General features: G+C 36.8%; 1 protein-coding gene across 7 annotated transcripts in view; it reads left to right on the plus strand.

Annotated features, from left to right (window-relative positions):
- SLC16A7 (solute carrier family 16 member 7) overlaps positions 1 to 23,526 on the plus strand; it is a 205,962-nt gene that overhangs the window by 125,254 nt on the left and 57,182 nt on the right. For all 7 annotated transcript variants that reach the window (XM_070370518.1, XM_070370517.1, XM_070370515.1 and 4 more), the window contains one exon: positions 10,013 to 10,259. In XM_070370518.1, coding sequence (XP_070226619.1) covers positions 10,043 to 10,259 — 217 coding nt within the window. In that variant the 5' untranslated portion in view covers positions 10,013 to 10,042. The remainder of the gene's footprint in view (positions 1 to 10,012; positions 10,260 to 23,526) is intronic.

Below are 23,526 nucleotides of genomic sequence, written 5' to 3' on the forward strand. Positions count from 1 at the left end.
TTACTGGATGAATTAAAGGTAGTGACTCTAGTGAGATTTGTGAAACTCAATTTTACATGTAACCTGTGTTTTTCCATTTCTTTAGAAAATCCAGAGTCTGCACTACCCTCTCTTCTTTTGTATTGCCTTCAAATACCACACTTCAAGCAATAGTAATGAGGTTTAACAGTATCACTCATAATCCAAAGAAGTCTATTCAAGTGAACATCTGTGGACTGTGTTTTTCTCTACTCTGTTTTTTCCTTGATTATGCCCACAAATAAAAGGAATAAGACACAGTAGCCATAAGTTGTATAAAATATAGAAATGTGCACAGAAAAGTAACCTGAGCCTAATGAATGTGTATGAATTTGGTCTGAACTATTGGTCAACGCAAGACTTGTTAATAATAAATAGGTAATAATCTTGAAAGTGGAATTTTTTTAAGCCTTCACTGATTTTGGTCTAATTTGCAATTATTCATCTCAGAGACCCTAAGATGTCAATTTAAGTAGAAGAAACAAAACAGGTTGGAGATAAGGAAGTGAAGAAGTATCTGAGTAGTGACTTGCAATGAGGTAGATGTGATTATAATTAAAGTCAAGTAAAATATGCTGGAGAAAGAGTAGAAAAGATAATATCCTGTGATAAACTGGTGAGCTATGAAAAAATAACAATACAGAAATCAGAGTACTGAGGAAAAAAATAACTGCACCATATAATGCTTTTTAAAAAGGCCTTTTCACTTTTCTGTGAGCATAGATTTCAATGGAAATCCTAACATCAACCTTGCTCATTAGTAAATTTCAATATTAATAATAATAACATTATTTGCATATTAGTATATTTAAATATTTATATTGATATAATGATTTTAAAATAATGGACTTAAGAAGAAATGTTATTTATGATTTGTTAAATGACTGAAAAATAAATCATCCTGTTGTATTTCTGTGTTTACTCTAGCTTATAGATGTGATAAATGCTACAATAGTTTAAAATCATGAATTGATAATGAAAGATGTTTTAGATTCCTTTATGCAAACAGGAAAATAGCAGAATGAGGACTTTGAACCTCATGATAGTTTATACACTCTGATAATATAACAAAAAGTAGTTTACCACATACAAATGCCCTTTGATAGTTCTTTAGTATTCTTCTAGAATTATTTGCTTTCCAAGCATTAAGAAATTTGATTAATAATAGAATCAAAAAATTCAATAATATATAAATTTAGATTATTTAGACAATTTTCAAAGACTGAGTGCTATTTTCATCTGATTTAACCACCACTTACAATCTGTCTCTTTCCTTTTCTGTCTTACTTAATATTATAGTTTTTATAAGGTGCTATTTCCAGTGCTCATATGCCGTCAATCCATCATGTTGGATTAACTGATGACTAAAGAGAAATGAAATTAAATAGCTAGATAGACAAATTTTTATTGTTTCCAAGAAACCAAAGATGATTACAAAAGCAGACTGTAAACATTCTGAAGACATACAAATCTTTTCAAAACCATTCTTTGACAAGATATATTTTCTATCAATTTAAACAATTAGCATATGTGGAATATTAATAAACTTACAGAAGTGTCCCTGCTAGGATGTGTCCATTTTTCAATAGAATCTACATTCTGTGCATTATTTGTGGTGAAAGTTTTTCTTTTTTTTTTAATCTAAATTTACTTATTTTAATTGGAGACTAATTACTTTACAATATGGTATTGATTCTGCCACATATCAACATGAATCTGCCACAGGTGTACACGTGTTCCCCATCCTGAACCTCCCTCCCACCTCACTTCCCGTACCATCCCTCTGGGTCATCCTAGTGCACCAGCCCCAAGGATCCTATATCGAACCTGGACTGGTGATTCGTTTCTTATATTATATTATACATGTTTCCATGCCATTCCCCCAAATCATCCCACCCTCTCCCTCTCCCACAGGGTCCAAAAGACTGTTCTATACATCTGTGTCTCTTTTGCTGTCTCGCATACAGGGTTATCATTACCATCTTTCTAAATTCCATATATTTGTGTTAGTATACTGTATTGGTGTTTTTCTTTCTGGCTTACTTCACTCTGTATAATAGGCTCCAGTTTCATCCACCTCATTAGAACTGATTCAAATGTATTCTTTTTAATGGCTGAGTAATACTCCATTGTGTATATGTACCATAGCTTTCTTATCCATTCATCTGCTGATGGACATCTAGGTTGCTTCCATGTCCTGGCTATTATAAACAGTGCTTTCATTTGACCTTAATGCTGTAGTTTTCCTGACATTTCAGGTAGGTTTCTAACATACAAATGTATCCATGGAGAGAACTTTTCCAGTTGTTTTCTTAAAGTCTTGGAACATTAGATGTCTTTGACTATTTTGATCCATAAGAATATTTTAGATAAGCACAGATGACATAATAAAAAATACTTAGGTTTATTTTATGCTTGTTTCCTCTTCTAAATACATTAAACAAGAGTCTTATTTCTAATTTTATTTATATAATTTTAAGAGTCAGCAGTGATTAGTGAAATCCAGTCCCTGACATTATTGTTTCACTTGGGTTTAATTTCTGATATTTCCTGAGCTTTAGTCTTATTTAAAAGATAGGGACAATATCTTATAGGCTTTTGTGGAAATTTAGCTGAGTAAATAAATACTTGATAAGCACTTAGCATAAGTACTCAATATTTGAATCAGAGATCCCTTTATTCATTTTTGTATACTTATGACTTAAGTTATAGATTAATTAGATTATACTACATTTAAATCAGTAAATTCATCAGAAATATATGAATATAGGAAAACAATGAAAATAGATGCAAAATTATTAATAATATTGTGTTAGGATAGTGTGATTATGTAGTTTCTTTATTTTCTTGGTTTTTAAATAGTATTCTATTACAGGGATCAGCAAACTATAGGCTTAGTCTAATTTATAAACAAAAGTTTATTGGAATATCCACACTCATTTTTTTTTAGTATTGTCTGTGGCTGACTTTGCACTAAAACTATTAAGATATGAGTAGTTATGAGAGAGACCATACAGCCTGTAGAACCTTAAATATTTATTATCTAGTCCATTATAGGAAATGTTAGCTGACTTCTGCTTTATAACTATCAATGTTATAAAGAAAATAAAATGTAATTGTTGATCTAATTGAAAAATAGAGTAGAATCTTCACTACAATTATCCAAAAGGAGAAATATCAGAAGGTGATAGGAAATGCCAGTAGATATGTCTAAAGCTCATGCAAGAATCATTCCACTCTTTGGTTCAGCATCAAACTGGAAGGGAAATCCAGAGCTATTAAGTATCAGTTAATGAGATCAGGATGAACATATGGTGATTAAGTACTTAAAATCCTAGTCAAAGCAATTAGGTAAGAAAAAAAAAAAATCAAAGACATCAAATTTGAATGGAAGCAGTAAAAAATTATCTGTTTCCAGATGACTTGACCTTATAGAAACCCTATACTCCATCAAAAAAAAAAAAAAACTGTTAGAACTATCAACAAATTTGTAAAGTTGTAGGATACAAAAATCAGTACACAAAAATCAATTGTTTCTATGCACTAATAATGAATTATTGGAGAGAGGAATAATACATTATTGTAAGAAAAAAAAGTTCATTTACAATAGAATAGCACCAGAAAGAATAAAATTCTTAAAAATACATGTAACCAAGGAAGTAAAAGATGTATACATTGAAAAGTATAACATTGATGAAAGAAATTAAAGAAGACAAATGGGAAGCTACTCCTTGTTCATTGATTAGAAATATTAATATTGTTAAAATGTTCATATAACCCAAAGCAATCTACAGGTTCAATGCAGTCCTTATCAAAATTTCAATGCCATTTTTGTTGAAATAGAACAATCAATCCTAAATTTTGTATGGAACCACAAAAGAACCTGAGCAATCTTAAAAAAGATCAGGAGGTATCACACTTCCTGATTTATATTACCTGATTTCTAATTCTATAGAAATAGATTTATATTTCTAATTCTATTACCTGATTTCCAAGTCTATTATTTCTAATTCTTAGTCATAGAATTAGACAATACCACATTGTGGTATTGTCTAAAAACAGACATACACATCAGGAAAACAGAATAGAGAGCCCAGAAATAAATGCATGTATTCGTCAATTAGTTTTTGACAAAGATGCCAAGAATATACAATGGGGAAAAGATAGTGTCTTAAATGGGTGCTGGGAAAACTGGATATTCACATGCAAAAGAGTAAAACTGCACCCCCATTTTACACTATTAATAAAAATCAACTCAATATGGATGAAAGGCTTGAACATGACCTGAAACCATAAAATTCCTAGAAGAAATATAGTAGGGGTAAGCTCCTTGACATTGTCTTTGTGATGATTTTTTGGGGGATTCAACATCAAAAAGGCAACAAAAGCAAAAGTAAACAATTGAGACTATTAAACTAAAACTAAACTAAAAAGTTTCTTCACAAAAAAGAAAACTGTCAACAAAATGAAAAGGCAGCCTATGAAATCGGTGAAAATACTTGTAAGTCACATATCCAATAAGAGGTTAATATCTACAACATACAAGGAACTCATGCAACTCAATAGCAAAGAACACAAATAATCCAATTTTAAAATGGGCGGAGGACCTCAATAGGTATTTTTCTAAGGGAGACATAAAAGGCCAACAGGTACATGAAAAGGTGCTTAATATCACTAATCATTAAGGAAATGAAAATCAAACCACAGTGAGATTTTACCTCATACTTATTAGAATGGCTATTATCAAAAAACAAGCGATACTGGAAATTATTTGGAACACATACTGGCAAGAATGTGGAGAAAATGCAAAACTTTTATGCTCTTTTTGGAGTGTAAACTATTTTCAGCCTCTATGGAAAAAAGTATAGAGGTTCTTCAAAAAATTAAATGTAGAACTACTACCATATGATTGGGCAGTTCTACTTCTGGATATATATGCAAAGGAAGTTCAGTACAGTCACTCGGTCATGTCCGACTTTTTGCAAGCCAATGGACTACAGCACGCCAGGATTCCCTGTCCATCATCAACTCCCAGAACCTACTCAAACTCATGTCCATTGCATCGGTGATGCCATCCAACCATCTCATCCTCTGTCATCCCCTTCTCCTCCTGCCTTCAGTCTTTCCCAGCATCAGGGTCTTTTCAAATGAGATGGTTCTTTGCATCAGGTGGCCAAAGTATTGGAGTTTCAGCTTCAGCATCAGTCCTTCCAATGAATATTCAGGACTGATTTCCTTTATGATTGGCTGGTTGGGTCTCCTTGCAGTCTAAGGGACTCTCAAGAGTCTTCTCCAACCCCACAGTTCAAAAGCATCAATTCTTCAGCATTCAGTTCTCTTTATAGTCCAACTCTCACATCCGTACAATACTACTGGGAAAACCATAGCTTGGACTATATGGATATTTGTTGGTAAAGTAATGTTTCTGTTTTTAATATGCTGTCTAGGTTGGTCATAGCTTTTCTTCCAAGGAGCAAGCGTCTTTTAATTTCATGGTTGTAGTCACCATCTGCAGTGATTTTGGAGCCAAAAAAAATAGTCTCTCACTGTTTTCATTGGTTCCCCATCTATTTGCCATGATTGATGGAACTGGATGCCACGATCTTAGTTTTCTGAATGTTGAGTTTCAAGCCAATATTTTTCACTCTCCTCTTTCACTTTCATTAAGAGGCTCTTTCGTTTCTCTTTGCTTTCTGCCATAAGGGTGGTGTCATCTGTGTATCTGAGGTTCTTGATATTTCTCCCGGCAATCTTGATTCCAGCTTGTGCTTCATCTAGCCTGGCATTTCACATGATGTACTTTGCATATAAATTAAATAAGCAGGGTGACAATATACAGCCTTGACGTACTCCTTTCCTGATTTGGAACCAGCCTATTGTTCCATGTCTGGTTCTAACTGTTGCTTCTTCACCTGATTACAGATTTCTCAGGAGGAAGCTAAGAAGGTCTGATATTCCCATCTCTTTAAGAATTTTCCACAGTTTGTTGTCAACAGAAAATTGGTTCAGAATTGGGAACACGTGTACACCCGTGGCAGATTCATGTTGATGTATGGCAAAACCAATACAATATTGTAAAGTAATTAGCCTCTAATTAAAATAAATAAATTTAATTTTTTTTAAAAAAGAAAATTGGATCAAAGACTTACTGAACATGGCCCCACCCATCAGAACAAGACCCTGTTTCCCTCTCAGTCAGTCTCTCCCATCAGGAAGCTTCTATAAGCCTCTTATCCTTATCCATCAGAGGGCAGACAGAATGAAAACCACAGTCACAGAAAACTAACCTAACTGATCACATGGACCACATCCTTGCCTAGCTCAATGAAACTATGAGCCATGCCATGTAGGACCACCCAAGATGGATGGGTCATGCAGAGAGTTCTGACAAAACTGGAGAAGGAAATGGCAAACCACTTCATTATTCTTGCCTTGAGAACCCCATGAAGAGTAAGAAAAGGCAAAAAGGTATGACAATGAAAGATGAACTCCACAGGTCTATAGGTGCCCAATATACTACTGGAGAAGAGTGGAGAAATAACTCCAGAAAGAATGAAAAGATGGAGCCAAAGCAAAACCAACACCCAGTTGGGGATGTGATGAGTGATGGAGGTAAAGTCCAATGCTATAAAGAGCAGTATTGCATAGGAACTTGGAATGTTAGGTCCATGAATCAAGGGAAATTGGAAGTGGCCAAACAGGAGATGGTAAGAGTGAACATCAACATTTTAGGAATCAATGAACTAAAATGAAATGGAATGAGTGAATTTCTCAGATGACCATTATATCTACTACTGTGGGCAAAAACCCCTTAGAAGAAATGGAATAGCCCTCATAGTCAACAAAAGAGTCTGAAATGCAGTTCTTGGATACAATCTCAAAAATGACAGAATGATCTCTGTTCATTTCCAAGGCAAACCATTCAATATCACAGTAATTCAAGTCTATGCCCTGACCAGTAATGCTGAAGAAGCTGAAGTTGAACAGTTCTATGAAGACCTATAAGACCTTCAGAACTAACACCCAAAAGATGTCCTTTTCATTCTAGGGGACTTGAATGCAAAAGTAGGAAGTCAAGAAATACCTGGAGTAACAGGCAAATTTGGCCTTGGAATACAAAATGAAGCAGATCAAAAGCTAACAGAATTTTGTGAAGAGACCATGCTGGTCATAGCAAACACCCTCTTCTAACAACACAAGAGAAGACTTTACATGTGGACATCACCAGATGGTCTATAGTGAAATCAGATTGATTATATTCTTTGCAGCCAAAGATGGAAAAGCTCTATACAGTTAGCAAAAACAAAACTGGGAGCTGACTGTGGCTCAGATCATGAACTCCTTATTGCCAAATTAAGACTGAAATTGAAGAAAGTAGGGAAAATCACTAGACCTTTCAGGTATGACCTAAATCAAATCCCTTACGATTATACAATGGAAATGACAAATAGATTCAAGGGATTAGATCTGACAGACAGAGTGCCTGAAGAACTATGGACAGAGATTCATGACAATATACAGGAGGCAGTGATCAAGACCATCCCCAAGGGGGAAAAAAAAAGAAATACAAAGGAAAGGCAATCATTATCTTAAAGAGATATCTGTATTTCCATGTTCACTGCAGCATTACTTACAATAGCCAAGATATGGAAACAAGCTGTGTGTCCACTGACAGATGAATGGATAAACAAAATGTGTACACAAACGGGACTTCCCTGGTGGTCCAGTGGTTGGGACTTCACCTTCCAGTGCAGGGCATGAAGGTTCAATTCTTGGTCAGGGAGCTAGATCCACAGGCCTCGTGGCCAAAAACTAAAACAGAAACAGAAACAGTATTCTAGCAAATTCAATTAAGACTTTGAAAATGGTTCCCATCAAAATGTATATATACACACACACACACACTTACAATCACTAATACACACAATGAAATATTATTCAGCTTTAAAAAATAATGAAATCTTGCCATTTGGAACAACATGGATAACCCTGCAGAGCATTATGCTAAGTGAAATAAGCCAGATGGAGAAAGATGAATTCTGCATCATGACATTTAGATGTGGAATTAAAAAAAAAAATCATACTTATAGAAACAAAGAGTAGATGCTAGTTGCCAGAGGCTGGGGGATGTAGAAATGTGGAAAGGATGGTGAAAAGGTATAAACTTTTAGTAATTATATGAATAAGTTCTTAGGATCTAATGTATAATAAGGTGACTACAGTTGATAAAATTGTGTTGTATAATTGAAATTTGCTACCTTAGTAGAACATAAAGTGTTCACACCAAAAAACGTAAATATGTGAGGTGACAGTTGTATTGATTAATTCAATTGTGGGAATCCTTTCATAATGTATATTAAATCATCTTGCACATTTTAGATATATTTTACCTTTGTCACTTATAACTCAATAGAGCTGAAAAAAATCAAAAAAAGAGGTTATTATAGTTTAATGTCTGAGAACTTCCTTGCAGATATGCCTGACTCACAAAATGTAAAATAAGTCTTTTAATCTGTAGCCTGTTATCTGTTAATTGCAGATTATACCAATTTCTCTCCATATTTGAAATGCCGTAAAATATTATGTTAAAAAAATCTTAAGTATATTTGCAAAAATTAACATAAAAAAAAAGAGTAAAAGTGATAGTTTTCCACCCTTTTACTTCCATTCTACTACTCATCATTGTAGTATTTATTCTAGGGAAGCAGTGCTCTACCTATTTTAAGTTTCATTTTTATCACTTTGCCTGTATGTGTTTCTGAAGGTAAAGTCCTTGGATAGAATTATGGACAAATTAGAAGACTTTAAAGAATATTTTCACAAAATGTGGAAGGTGATATAGAAGATCACTGAAAATATCTTAGATATAATTTGACGTCAGACAAAAATTAAACCTCTGTTTCTCTTCATAGATACTGTTTTTTTTTTTTTTTTTTTTGGTAGTTTTCCTGGATTAGTGGCAGATTTAGCTTTTATTTGCATATTTTTGAAATTATCTTACCAACGGACAAGTGTTTACTTTTTCCTCTATATTTCAACTGAAAAATATTTGCAAATGGAATGACAGTAGTAAAAAGAAGATGCTGAGAAGTATTGGCAATTACAGCTAAAAGCCAAGTAAGCAACATCATTCTACAAAGAATATTGATGCTAGGGAACCAAGGTTTTTTAAATTTAATTTCAGTTGTATTAAGCTATATGTGATCATTCCTTCCACAAGAGAGTGGGTACTCTATACCATAAAGCTAGCAGTTAAGTGTTCCTGTTGTTTAGTCGCTCAGTTTGCGATCCTATGGACTGTAGCCCCCCAGGCTCCTCTGTCCATGGGATTCTCCAGGCAAGAATACTGGAGTGGGTTGCCATTCCCTTCTCTTTAAGGGTTCCTAGGCATATCCAAAAAGGAAGTCCCTTCCTTTGAATAAAAATAACATACAATCTGTTTGATTGGGAGCATTTCACTGCTATGAAGAATTCATAAAATGATAGGTAGTACCAGCTTTGGAAGTGCATTAAAATTAATTTACTAGAACATACAATTTCTAATCTTATAATATGCCTACTATTTAATTCTCTAAAATTCATCAAATGTAATATAAGATCCTTTTAACCTTGGTATATATAATCATAAAAGTTTGGATTAAGAAATCATTCTAAGGGATGACAGCTCCATTTATCTTAGAAATCAGAGTGAGATAGCGGTTGTTTCTTTGTTGGTACTTTAGTATAGATCTGAACTTAACTTTCTCTTTGAGTGCTTTTTGTTTCCGTGAGCAAAATGCTTTCAGTTTTTAGCTCATAACAGAGTTACATACCTCACTCTAATTTTTTGGTAAATTTGCTGATAACTTTCTGAATAGCAGAGTATTAAAAAATATTTATGAAAATTATACAGTTGTAGTTAATGTAATAAAAATATAATATTATTTTGGTAACTCAAAAGTGACATGAAAATGCAAGTATGGCCTAAACTATTATTTCATTTTTTTAAACACAGGTTACTTGAATTTCAAATAGAGAAGCAGAAATGCCACCACCAGGAGGCACCCCACCACCACATCCACCTCCTGATGGAGGATGGGGCTGGGTAGTGGTTGGAGCAGCTTTTATCTCCATTGGATTTTCATATGCGTTTCCCAAAGCTGTCACAGTATTCTTCAAAGAAATCCAGCTCCTATTCAACACTACCTACAGTGAAATAGCGTGGATATCATCCACAATGCTGGCTGTTATGTATGCAGGAGGTAAGCTTCTTTGGACTAAATTGATTTCTGGTTTAAGAAAACAATTGCTCCATGCCACAGTATTTTACATGTAGTATCTTGGTACATTAAAATCCTGTTTTCATATTACCCTCACTTAAAACCAAGAAGGATAATTAGGGCTGAATTTTTAGTGATTTTTAGTGATTCAGCATATTGAACTATTCACTTCATTCTGAGTCTTACTAGAGTATTTATTTGAATGAGCATGGCTTTGCACAAACTAAGGTTTACTAAATTATGGAATTTTTAACGGTGGCAAATTTCCATTTAATTTGGAATAGAGGCTATACTATAATGTTAGTATCATTTCATAACATTCCTGCAATTGGTAGACATGCTTTTTTATGAATGGGAAAGAAACTCAAGTTGCTGACAACCTATTTTCTAAGCCTAGGAAGTAATTCACTTTAAGCTGCAAAAATGGAGTGTTATCATGTACATTCTGGATCCCTTCAAGTTTGTGTGAATAAAATCATTCCTTACCTCTGTAGCTTGTTAAATTTGTATTTATTTAATATAAATTAAATATTAAATATCTGTGTAGCTTACTTAAGTATTTTAACATTTAAATGGTTGCTTGACAGTTTTCTTGTTACATTCCATGTTCAAGTGAGGGTGTGATTCATGAGGGATAGTGAATAAATTGGTACCATAGTAGTGTATTGGCCAAAAAGTTCATTTGATTTTTTTTTCTGTAATGTGGCTCTAGTAGTGCTTAGTTGTCTTTAAATTCACTTGAAACAATTTTGTTGAATTGTATTATGACAGATGTCATAGTGTGCATTAAAAAAAAAGCATATTAAAGTTGGTGCATTTTTGTGTAGCTATTTTAATATTGAAGATGGAAGAAAACATTTTTGGCATATTATGCTTTATTATTTCAAGAAAGGTAAAAATGCAACTGAAACACAAAAAGATTTGCATAATGTATGGAGAAGGTGGTGTGACTGATCAAAAGTGTCAAAAGTGATTTACAAAGTTTCATTCTGGAGTTTTCTGTCTGGACAATGTTGTACCATTGGGTAGATCAGTTGAAGTTTATAGTGATCAAATCAGGATATTTATTGAGAATAATCATGTAATACCATGTGGGAGGAAGCTGACATACTCAAAGTATCCAAATCAAGCTTTGAAAAGCATTTGCACCAGCTTGGGTATGTCAGTCACTTTGATGTTTGAGTTCCTCCATAAATTAAGCAGTAATAAAACCTTCTTGGCTATATTTCCACATTATATTTCATTAAATATAATGAAATGTTTTTACAACAAATTGTGATGATGAAAACTGGATACTATACTATAATGTGGAATAGAAGAGATCGTGGGGCAAGTGAAATGAACTATCACAAATCACACCAAAGTCCAGTCTTCATCCAAAGGAAGTGATGTGTGTATGGTGGGATTAGATGGGAGTCCTCTATTATGAGCTCCTTCCTGAAAACCAAACAATTCATTCCAACAAGTACTGCTCCCAGTTAGAACAACTGAAAGCAGCACCTGAGGAAAAGCCTCAGAAGGAGTAAACAGAAAGTACGTAACTTCCCATCAGAATAATCCAAGACCACACATTTCTTTGATGACCAGGCAAAGACTGTTACAGTGTGGCTTGAAAGTTCTGATTCATCCATCATATTCACCAGGCATTGCGGCTTCAGATTTCCATTTATTTTGATCTTTTTAAAACTCTCTTAATGGAAAAAATTTCAATTCCTTGGAAGACTGTAAAAGGCACCTAGAACAGTTCTCTACTCAAAAAAAGACAAAAAAGATTGGGAAGATCAAATTATGAAGTTGCCTGGAAAATGGCAGAAGGCAGTGAAACAAAATGTGACTGCATTGTTCAATAAAATTCTTGGTGAAAATGAAAAATGTGTCTTCTATTTTTATTTTAAAACTGAAGGAACTTTTTAGCCAACCCAATACTGCTGACTATTAAAAACTACTGGATTATTAGTGCATTTTTGTGTCACCTATCAGCTTTAAATCAATCCCAACATCAGACAAGATTGTCTACAGATTTTTTAATCATTACTTAAAATATTTAGATTTTAGGATTTTCATTTTTCAACTGGATATTTGACTTTAAGGTACAGATAGAGACTCAGAATATAAGCACTTAGAAGTGTGTGTTAGTTGCTTAGCCATGTATGACTTTTTGTGACCCCATGGACTGTAGCCTGCCAGAGTCCTCTGCCCATGGAATTTTCCAGTCTAGAATTCTTGAATGGGTAACCATTCCCTTCTCCAGGGAATCTTCCCGACCCAGGGGTTGAACACGGGTCTCTGGAATTGCAGGCAGATTCTTTACCATCTGAGCCACCAGGGAAGCCCAAACACTTGAAGAAATTATACAAATCATCTTTCAATGTCTTACTTTATAGGTGAGGATAATATGGTTCATAGTGATTGTGATATAAGATTAGGAATAATATCAAAAACGTGTTCACATTTATTTTCAGCTCAGGCCTCTCTAAATGCTTAGTGTCTCATATGACTTAATCCTCTTAACATTCTGTAAAATAAGAATTACTGCTCTCCATTCTATAGCCACGGAAATAGATAAAATACTTTTCCTAGTTCAAGCAGCTCATTAGGGACATAAATTGAGACCCCCCAACACATGTAATCACTATGCTCTTCTGCCATTCTCTTCCCTCCGTAAAATGGCAGGGCTATATCTGTCCAAGGCCTTCCACAAACCTGATTCAGGTGCTGCCCCACCAAGGTTGTTGCTTTAGTGACATAATAATGATTCTTTTTGCTGTTTTTGTTCAGTCGCTCAGTTGTGTCCAATTCCTTGCAACCCCATGGACTGCAGCATGCCTGGCTTCCCTGTCCTTCACCATCTCCTGGAGCTTGCTCAAACTCATGTCCATTGAGTCAGTGATGCCATCCAACCATCAAATCCTCTGTCATCCCCTTCTCCTCCTGCTTTCAATCTTTCCCAGCATCAGGGACTTTTCCAGTGAGTTGGCTCTTCACATCAGATGACCCAAGTACTGGAGTATTGAATTATTCTTCAGGATATAGTCTTTTTTTTTTGTACTACCAAGGTAAAAATTTGATCCCCCAATAATCCTTTGTGTGTGTGTGTGTGTGTGTGCGCGTGCACGCGCATTGGTGGGTATTTTCTATTTTCCATAAGTCAGTGATTTTACATTAATCCAATATATGTCACTATTACCCTTTTGGTTGCGTTAAATTGATGCATTTCTGTTCCAGTACCAAAAGATATCTTTAAAATGCTATTTGGGTATGTCAATGGACAATTCTGCTTTTAAAACACTTTAAGATTCTCTGTTGGACAGTTGCTTTAAGGGTTGTCCTGTGTTGTCTCTGATGACTGTAGAAACAGTAGATACTGTGCCCTCAGTCTAGTTCATCCATCCCATGGGTCAGGTGTTCCTTAATAATGTTTTGCTAAAGCAACATTGATAACTGTTTTGTCCTGAGTTCTAAAACATGCTAATGTTAAGATATGTAGTTTCCTACTTCTTAAATACAACTGAAATGGATTCCTCTAGTGAATTTGTGTAAGTTTACTTAAATTTGGACTTTGGGTTCCATACATTCATAATTTTCAGTTGAGTTGATCATTGACTAACTTACAAGCAACACAAAAATGTAAGTAACCTTTTTGAAAGTGAAAGGTGCTCAGTTGTGTCTGACTCTTTGTAACCTCATGGACTGTACAATCCATGGAATTCTCCAGGCCAGAACACTGGAGTGGGTAGCTGTTCCCTTTTCCAGGGTGTCTTTCCAATCCAGGGATTGAACCCAGGTTTCCCAGATTGCAGGTGGATTCTTTACCTGCTAAGCCACAAGGCAAGTCCAAGAATACTGGAGTGGGTAGCTTATCCCTTCTCCAGGGGATCTTCCCAACTCAGGAATCAAACCAGGGTCTCATGCATGCAGGTGAATTCTTTACTAGCTGAGCTATCAGGGAAGCCCAAAGCCTTTGTAGTCTTCCCTTAATGAACTCCATCCAGATAGAGAATTAACAGAGAGCATGGAAGGTCATATGGATATTTTAAGGGCCAGGCCTAGAAGGGTTAAAAGACATTTCTGCACACCTTCCCTTGGTCAGAACTTTTATACTGCCCTACCTAAAGGCTTCCCAGGTGGTGCTAGTGGTAAAGAACCTGTTTGTCATTGCAAGAGACATAAGAGATGTGGGTTTGATCCCTGCATTGGGAAGATCCCCTGGAGATGGGCATGACAATCCAGTTCAGTATTCTTGGCTGGAGAATCCCATGGACAGGAGTCTGGCAGGCTACAGTGCATAAGGTCATAAAGAGTTGGACACTACTGAAGGGACTTAGCATGCATGCAGACCTAGAGGCAAGGAAGGGTTTCTGGAAATTTAGGGTTTCTAGAGGAAGAAACAAAATAGGATAACATAGAGCAAGTCTCAGACAGAGCTTGATATCCTAATAATCATTCTCTATCCAGTGAAAACAGGATGTATTTATAGACTTAACCATGATCATATGACAGCCTTCCATTCCCTGGCTGGCTCTGAAAGAATGCTCAGAATGAAGAACAGTCCAATTACTTTTCTCAAACCAATAAATCTCAGCATCAAATTATAAATAAGTAAATAATATAAATGGGGCTTCTCAGGTGGTGCTGGTGGTAAATTTGAAGACCATAAGGCAAAAGGCATATAGTTTACTATTAAGAACAATGAGTCTCTATACCAAGTAACTGAAATATTGTGTTCAACATAATGCTAATTGCTTTAGCCTAGAGAACATCTAAGATCTGACACTCATTAGGGCTTAGCACTCAACCTATTAATCACCATGGTGGGGTCACAGGGTAAGATGGAGTGTGTTCAGAAGCTTGGCCTATGATGTCTGGGCTGGAGTCTCTTGTAGCAATTAGTTGGCATCTGGGCCTTGGTAGCAAGGTATTATCTTCCCTTCTGATGTCTGAATTAAAAATGAAACTAATAAAAGGAATGCAGGAAGGATGGCAAAGAATACAAATTATGTTTATCCCTTACTTCATCCTTAGAATAATAGCATTAAATTACAGCAACCCATCTGGCCAGCCATATGGTCTCCTGGAGTTCTAACGAATTTTAGCAAATAGGTCAAGCAGAGTGGTCACCCCATTAATAAAGCACTAATTAGAAGTAGAAAACATATTACAATTTAAACTTTCCACATTGTTTAGACAGATATAAGGATTTATTTTACAAACAGTAATTATGTAGGATTATCTTTTAGTGCAATGTGTGTCTGTGTTACTATATCAAAAGATAATGTGAACACAGTTAGCTACACAATTGTAGAACACAGATTTGGGGCTGCCAGTCTCTGTGAGAACCTCATGTTAGTTTTCTGGTATATCTGTTATGACTTGGAATAATCAGCCATTCTAAAGAGGAGAGTTGGCTTTGTCTCCATGGCAACTTACTCTTCAGTTTTATGTGAGCATTGACTGCCAATTGTGCTAAAGTAAGGGTGATGGTTTTATGATGGATTACTTTACACAAGGGACCAAGCATCAAACCACTGAGCTTATTTTACTGGAGGCAAACAAGCAAACAGTTTTAGGAATAGGAGGTTGGTGACCATGGTATATAATGTGTATTTATCTAATCTTTAAAGTCAAAATAAGTTCACTATATTATTTTACTTTGTGTTCTGACTATGTTTGAAGACTGGAGACTATTAAAATAAGTCCTATAGTGCTGTATCTTCAGTTCAGTTCAGTTCAGTCGCTCAGTCGTGTCCGACTCTTTGCGACCCCATGAATCGCAGCACTCCATGCCTCCCTGTCCATCACCAACTCCCGGAGTTCACTCAGACTCACCTCCATCGAGTCCGTGATACCATCCAGCCATCTCATCCTCTGTCGTCCCCTTCTCCTCCTGCCCCCAATCCCTCCCAGCATCAGAGTCTTTTCCAAAGAGTCAACTCTTCGCATGAGGTGGCCAAAGTACTGGAGTTTCAGCTTTAGCATCATTCCTTCCAAAGAAACCCCAGGGCTGATCTCCTTCAGAATGGACTGGCTGTATCTTAGCAGCAGTTAAAAAAGGAAAGTTCATTCTAACTCTGTGATTGTGATACCTAGGACTTTCAGCTTCCGCTTAACTTCACAAAACCCGGGAAGTACCAGGTACACTTGGGCAGCCCTGCACAAGAAGTTTATGTCCTTCTTACACCTATGCCATAAGTACCTGTGCTCAGTCATGTCTGACTCTTTGTGGCCCCATGGTCTGTAGCCTGCCAGGCTCCTCTGTCCATGGAATTTTCCAAGCAAGAATACTGGAGCAGGTCGCCATTTCCTTCTCCAGGGAATCTTCCCAACCCAGGGATTGAACCTGCCTCTCTTACATCTCTTGCATTGGCAGGCAGGTTCTTTACCACTAATGCCACCTGGGAAGCCCCATACCTATGCCATGGTGCGTAATTTTTTTCATCTATGAGTGTATGTATTGCTGATTGTCCTAGGAAATTTGGTACAATGTGGCAGAAGTCATTTTGCTCACCAAACTTCCATGTGCCCTTGAATATTTCCCAGCTTCTTTACACTCAGGTTGAGGCCAAGTGACTATTCAGTCCAATGAATTGTGAGTGGAAGGATGTTTCTCATCCCTGGACACCTGAGCAAGGCAATTCTAGCTGATGCAGTGTCTTCCTTTTGCCCACAACCTTCTTGCATATGATTTGCTACAATGGGAATATTCTTGGCCCACTTTACATTAATACTTTGGATGAGGAAGAAAGGACTTTCTATTAAGCTTCTGCAGTTTTGTCATGTGGAATAAAACTTAGATTATACTAATCAGTACAGACATGAAGGCTTATATTGTCATGTAACTATGAATTATATAAATTTTAAGACTAGAACAGACTATAGGATGTCCTTAGTCATTGAGTTTATAGTATGTCATAAGGTTTGTATGTGTGCTACTTTTTCAGTTCTCTGTTAGAGAAGAGTAAGCCTTCAGTATCACAAATGAAAAAGGAGTCATATGTGAAAATCAGCATTGTCAATTTTCAAGGGAATAAAAGTGAGAGGCGGGCACTTCAAGACACAGAAATAGGGATCAAATAAAGCCCATGGAACTTTCTTTGTCCATCTCAAGAAAAGGATGGAGGAGGCAGGAGTCAAGGGCAGATCCCAAGTATGCTTAGGCCTTTGAAACTATTCAGGGAGATACTTTCTTACAGAAGGCTGCTAATCCAGTCCACATAGTATTGGATTATTACTAAGGTTTATTTTCAAAAGAGAGAATTTAAGAAACTTTACTCAAATCCCTTTTGATATGTATGCTTTAGACAATGAACATTTTACTTACTGACCTATGGAAAGAACGTACCTATTAATTTATTCCTTGGCAAGAATAAGAATATCTTTCCTGATTTGGGGTTTAAAATTACTCTAAAATATGCTATTCTCTCATAGTTTACCCAGATGTGTTTTGGCTGCAAATGACAGAAACCTTATTCAAATCCCCTAAGGCTTAAAGAGAAAACATCCTGCATGAAGATCAGAAAAGGGTCTCAGGTAACAGAGTCTTCCAGGTCAGCTAATGCAGATGACTGCTATCTGTCCATCATATTGCTGTCTCCCCTCTACTCTCCGGTGGAATATCTTTGTCTGTTTACTTTAGTAGCCTCCTGCTGACACAAGGAAGATGATTAACAGCTTCTACATCTTATATTTCAGTCTCAAATTTGACATAGGGGAGACTGCTTCTCTTCCCTAAGTTGTATATAGACAAATTCTGGGGAAGACTGCTAGAATCTGGCCTACTTTTCATCTGCCCCTGAAGGCAGTGGATGGATGAGAAGCTAACATTGGCAGCCTAAGTGGAACTGTATATTTGGTGTAGGACATGGGCAGTTCCCTAAAAGAAGGATAACACTCTTCCCTGAGGAAGGAAGGCTCTTGAAGAGAAAGCAATGTGTCCGTGACTCTTTTTAAAGGAGCTTCCTCAGTGGCTTAGCGGTAAAGAATCTGCCTGTAATGCAGGAGATGCAGGAGCCCCGGGTTCAATCCCTGAGTTGGGAAGATCCCCTGGAGAAGGAAATAACAACCTACTTTAGTATTCTTGCCTGGAAAATCCCATGGAGAGAGGATCCTGGCAGGCTGTGGTCCATGGGGTCCCAAAGAGTTGGGCCCGACCGAGTGACTGAACATGGCACTTTAAAAAATAGACTAATATATGATTTCCCAGAAATAAAACCATATGCCACTTTTTTACTAATCACTCAGTCGTGTCCGACTCTTTGCTGCCCCATGAATTGCAGCACGCCAGGCCTCCCTGTCCATCACCAACTCCCAGAGTTCACTCAAACTCACGTCCATCAAATTGGTGATGCCATCTCATCCTCTGTCATCCCCTTCTCCTCCTGACCCCAATCCCTCCCAGCATCAGAGTCTTTTCCAATGAGTTAACTCTTTGCATGAGGTAGCCAAAGTACTGGAGTTTCAGCTTCAGCATCATTCCTTCCAAAGAACACCCAGGACTGATCTTTAGAATGGACTGGTTGATCTCCTTGCAGTCCAAGGGACTCTCAAGAGTCTTCTCCAACACCACAGCCTTGCTACAGTACTGGATTAATGGGACCTGGAGGCCCTAGGGGCAAGGAATTTTATGAAAGTAAGTTCTGACTTTTTACCCTCATGGGGAGGCAGGGAATTATGAAGTTTGGATTACTCTAAACTTAGGAAGGATTTTCAGATATATGAATGGCCCAATTCCCTGAGTCGGGAAGATCCCCTGGAGAAGGAAATGGCAACCCACTCCAGTATTCTTGCCTGGAGATACCATGGACACAGGAGCTTGGTGAGCTACAGTTCATGGGGTCACAAAGAGTCGGACATGACTAAGGTCACATGAATACACATATGATGGCCCAAAAGAATGAGCTATGTCCACTTTACCACCTGAAAAGTAGGAGGCATAGGGGAAATGCCACAGCAAACATGAGTAAATGCAATACTCCTTTCAAACTGATTATTGACCTATTAATTTCTTGCTCTATCCTCTGTTTCCACACTTTATTGGCACAGGTTGCTCTAGTAAGCTCTCCTGCTCCTAAGGAAAATACAAGATTAAGTTCCTATAAGCTGCTGGTCACGTTTTCATCAACTGATCAATAGATAACTTTGTTTTATGTGTGTTTCTATTTAAAGACACCTTATTTAATATATATCATCAATTCATTAACATGAACCTCATGGCAAACAGCACTGTTACTTGTGGCTGAAAGAAAAATGTATAATGTGTATATTTCTCTTTTGAGGCTCATCACAGTCTTCTTGTGCTTAGTAACCCTGGGCAGCAACTAGAGCACTAGGTTTGAAAGCCATTTCAGACAGCAAAATCACCAGTAGAAAATGATTTGGGAAATGTAGGAACTAGATAAGGAGACCCTTGTTTATCGATTGAGAGCTGAAACAAGAAGGCAGAGTGTCACCTTGTTTGACACCTCAGTTGGGAACATGCATGGCAACTGGTTCCAGTTTGTTTCCACTTTGCACATCTCCAGGATGACAGAGAAATTACTACAAATATTGATTTGATGCTTACAAATGCATTTTAGGGAGCAGACAGGTTCGAAAATGCAGAATCCAAGGATAATGAAGATCAACTTACCTATAGAATTTATGTGAGAGAATGACTGTGCCTGTGCTGTACAAAAAAGGTTTGGAGTAACCCAGTTTTTATTATAGTTGTTTTATCTATTGTTTTTAAGAATGAGATAAGCCTGCACAGTCAAAAAGTCAACTTACATTAACATTTATGATTGTACTGATGCAATTGATTATCACCCTCGATTTTACTGAAGTTCTTATTAGTGGAATACAAATTTCTCAGGCTATTAAAGAAATAATAATGATACTTAGAATCTTTCTAGTCACTAGGAGAACATTAAGTGGAAAGCTTTGGGAAGCTTCTATGGGAGCTATGATAAATTTTTGAAGCGATACTCAGTAGCCTTACATTGTTCTCATTAGAATGTGCTCTGCACTCCCTAGGAATGCTTTGTGGTTATAGTGTGTTGTTGGTTCATGCCATTCTTCTCTGGCCTCACCTCCCATGCAATCAATGATTGGATTAAATGTAAATCCAAGGAACCAAATGGAAGCAACCTATATATTTTCTCAGCACCCTAGTAATAAGTGTGTATTCCTGGAAGACTGAAAAGGAATAAATCCAATAGAACTTTGGTCTACTTTGGATTCATGTGTTCTTTACAGATGATGAGTGAAAATAATTTGTGAATAAGAACATGCGTAAAATCCAGATAATGAATAAAGAAGAACAAAAGGATAAACACTGTGTGTGTATTTGTGATTTGGAGTTTCTTTTAAATTTTCCAAACTCTTAGTGTTCAGGTCCACAACTTACAATGATGAAGAAAAATCATCTAGAGACCAAAAGCATTTACAGTATCCTCTTAGTCGTATTAATTAGGAGAAAAAAAAAATCAGAGTAAGATCAAAGTATTTGAGATTTTATCTCAATTGTTGTAAGCCATTGGGATGTTAGTGGAAAGATGAAATGTTATGTGCTGTGGAAATGATGGTTGTGAAATCCACGTGGCAGAAATAACAGGCAGTTGCTTATTTGACTTTTGGGCTACAGAAACTATTTTTGAAACAGAGATCTTTCTCAATGTTGCAGATTTCTGTCATCTTCCAAAGAACAGATATGGATCTAGAAATGGAGAAACTTTTCAAAGCCACCCTGTTTTCTTTTATCTTATTGTCTGTGATAACCTCCCCCACCCCCAATATCAGAAATATGCAAAGGATTGAATTTTAATAACCTCATTTAAAATGTCTTTGAACACTTTAGAGGTTGTCATCAACCTTCCAAATACTTCTTGCTTATGAGGAGTATTTCACAATTAGTTTAAAGTACATTTAAAATATCTAAGTAGAGTTAATTTTGCCTTTTCAGATAAAGAAAAGCAAGTTTAATGAGATGACTAAGATGAAATGAACTATAAGCCTTTCTCATGAGCACTGAAGCTATCAAGAAATATTAAGTACCTTTATGTTGTGGCAAAGATATTACTTAGAGGTGTTCTTAAATCAAACATGATATGTTTTAGAAGCTGGATAAAACTTTACAAGGGCAGGATAACCTCTGCCCCTTAAAGTTGGCTCTCATGTTAGTTCATATGCAACTAAAGTACCCCACTCCAGTACTCTTGCCTGGAAAATCCCATGGACGGAGGAGCCTGGTGGGCTGCAGTCCATGGGGTCGATAGGAGTCGGACACGACTGAGCAACTTCACTTTCACTTTTCACTTTCTTGCATTGGAGAAGGAAATGGCAACCCACTCCAGTGTTCTTGCCTGGAGAATCCCAGGGACGGGGGAGCCTGGTGAGCTGCTGTCTATGGGGTCGTACAGAGTCGGACACTACTGAAGCGACTTAGCAGTAGCAGCAGCAACTGAAGTACAAGTTTAAGGCAATTTATGAGTTTTCCTGACAAAATAGTGTGGCCCCTATGTACTACAAACATCCCAAAATATGCACGTGAGAGAAAACAAGGAAAACATTTTTATCCATCTTGTATTTAAGTTCATATTTGTGTCCTTTTATTCTTTTTAACTGGTATTAATCTCATAGGTTTAATGAATGGTACGCTATGCTATGCTATGCTAAGTCACTTCAGTTGTGTTCGACTCTGTGTGACCCCATAGATGGCAGCCCACCAGGCTTCCCCGTCCCTGGGATTCTCCAGGCAAGAACACTGGAGTGGGTTGCCATTTCCTTCTCCAATGCATTAAAGTGAAAAGAGAAAGTGAAGTCGCTCAGTCGTGTCTGACTCTTAACGACCCCAAGGACTGCAGCCTACCAGGCTCCTCCATCCATGGGATTTTCCAGGCAAGAGTACTGGAGTGGGGTGCCATTGCCTTCTCCATGAATGGTATAGCAGTTAATATTGAATAATCAGCAGATATAGATTTTTTTTTCTTTCTACTGGTAAAGAAAGAAAATTGAAAATAGAAATGGTTTATTTCTGTATTTTCTGTAGCCATTCCTTCTCCCTTGGAGAGCCAGTAGTAGTGGCAGAAAAACATATCTCACCTGGAAACCTGAATTTTTGTTTGGTTTCAGACATATTTGTTGCTTTAGCTAAGTTGCAAATATTTACCATAGAATGAATTTAATAAGTCCTAAATTAAATTAGCTAAACATTTGAATATTAGTTTTACCTTCAATGATACTTATATAATATTCATGACCTTTCAACTGTCACTGTTTTTTTTTTTTTTCCTAAGAAGTGATCTTTTTTCCACTGACAGACTGTTTCAATTTCTTGGTAGTGTTTAATTGTTGATTTTTAATGCATACATGCAAATATATAAAAACTTTCAAAGATTAATAACTGATTTTAAACTAAATTCCCAAACAAAAGAGGTCTTTTTTTTGCCACTTCCCCCGCCTTGTTTTTTTTAAAGAGACAGTATGCATGCATGCCAAGAGGCTTTAGTTGTGTCTGACTCTGCGATCAATCATATGACAGTAGCCCACCAGACTCCTCTGTCCATGGGGATTTTCGAGGCAAGAATACTGGAGTGGGTTGCCACGCCCTCCTCCAGGGGATCTTCCTGAACCAGGGATCAAACCCATGTCTTTGTGTTTCCTGCATTGGCAGGTGGGTTCTTTACCACTAGTGCCACCTATAACATAGTGCAGATAGTGGTTTAGGGTATAGACTTGGATTTGACTGCCCAGATTCCAGGCGTGCCACTAACTAGTGGAGTAGTTCTAACAAGTTACTAGATATCTCTCTACTTCAGTTTCTTATAAATAAAATGTCCCTGCTTCTTTTCATGAATATACATTTCTGAACTCTCATTCAATTAGTTTGATCCCCCTAATTAAACATGATACAAAAGAACAAGGTGGTTATTGGGGCAAACATACTTGCCATGTAAATCTGTGTATGTGATGTTAATATAATGTTCTAATCACTTAAAACAAAATCAAAATCAAAACAGAGAAGCTAAAAGGATCAGAAACACAAATACATGGGGAAAAAGTAGAAGCAGTGACACATCTCCTTTCTTGGGCTCGAAAACACTGCAGATGGTGACCACAACCATGAAATTAAAAGATGCTTGCTCTTTCAGAGAAAAGCCATGACAAACTTGCTACTGCTAAGTCGCTTCAGTCATGTCTGACTCTGTGCAATCCCGTAGACAGCAGCCCACCAGGCTCCCCCGTCCCTGGGATTCTCCAGGCTCCAATGTATGAA

Source organism: Bos mutus, chromosome 5, assembly GCF_027580195.1.
Source record: "Bos mutus isolate GX-2022 chromosome 5, NWIPB_WYAK_1.1, whole genome shotgun sequence".
In the NCBI taxonomy this organism is placed as follows: domain Eukaryota; kingdom Metazoa; phylum Chordata; class Mammalia; order Artiodactyla; family Bovidae; genus Bos; species Bos mutus.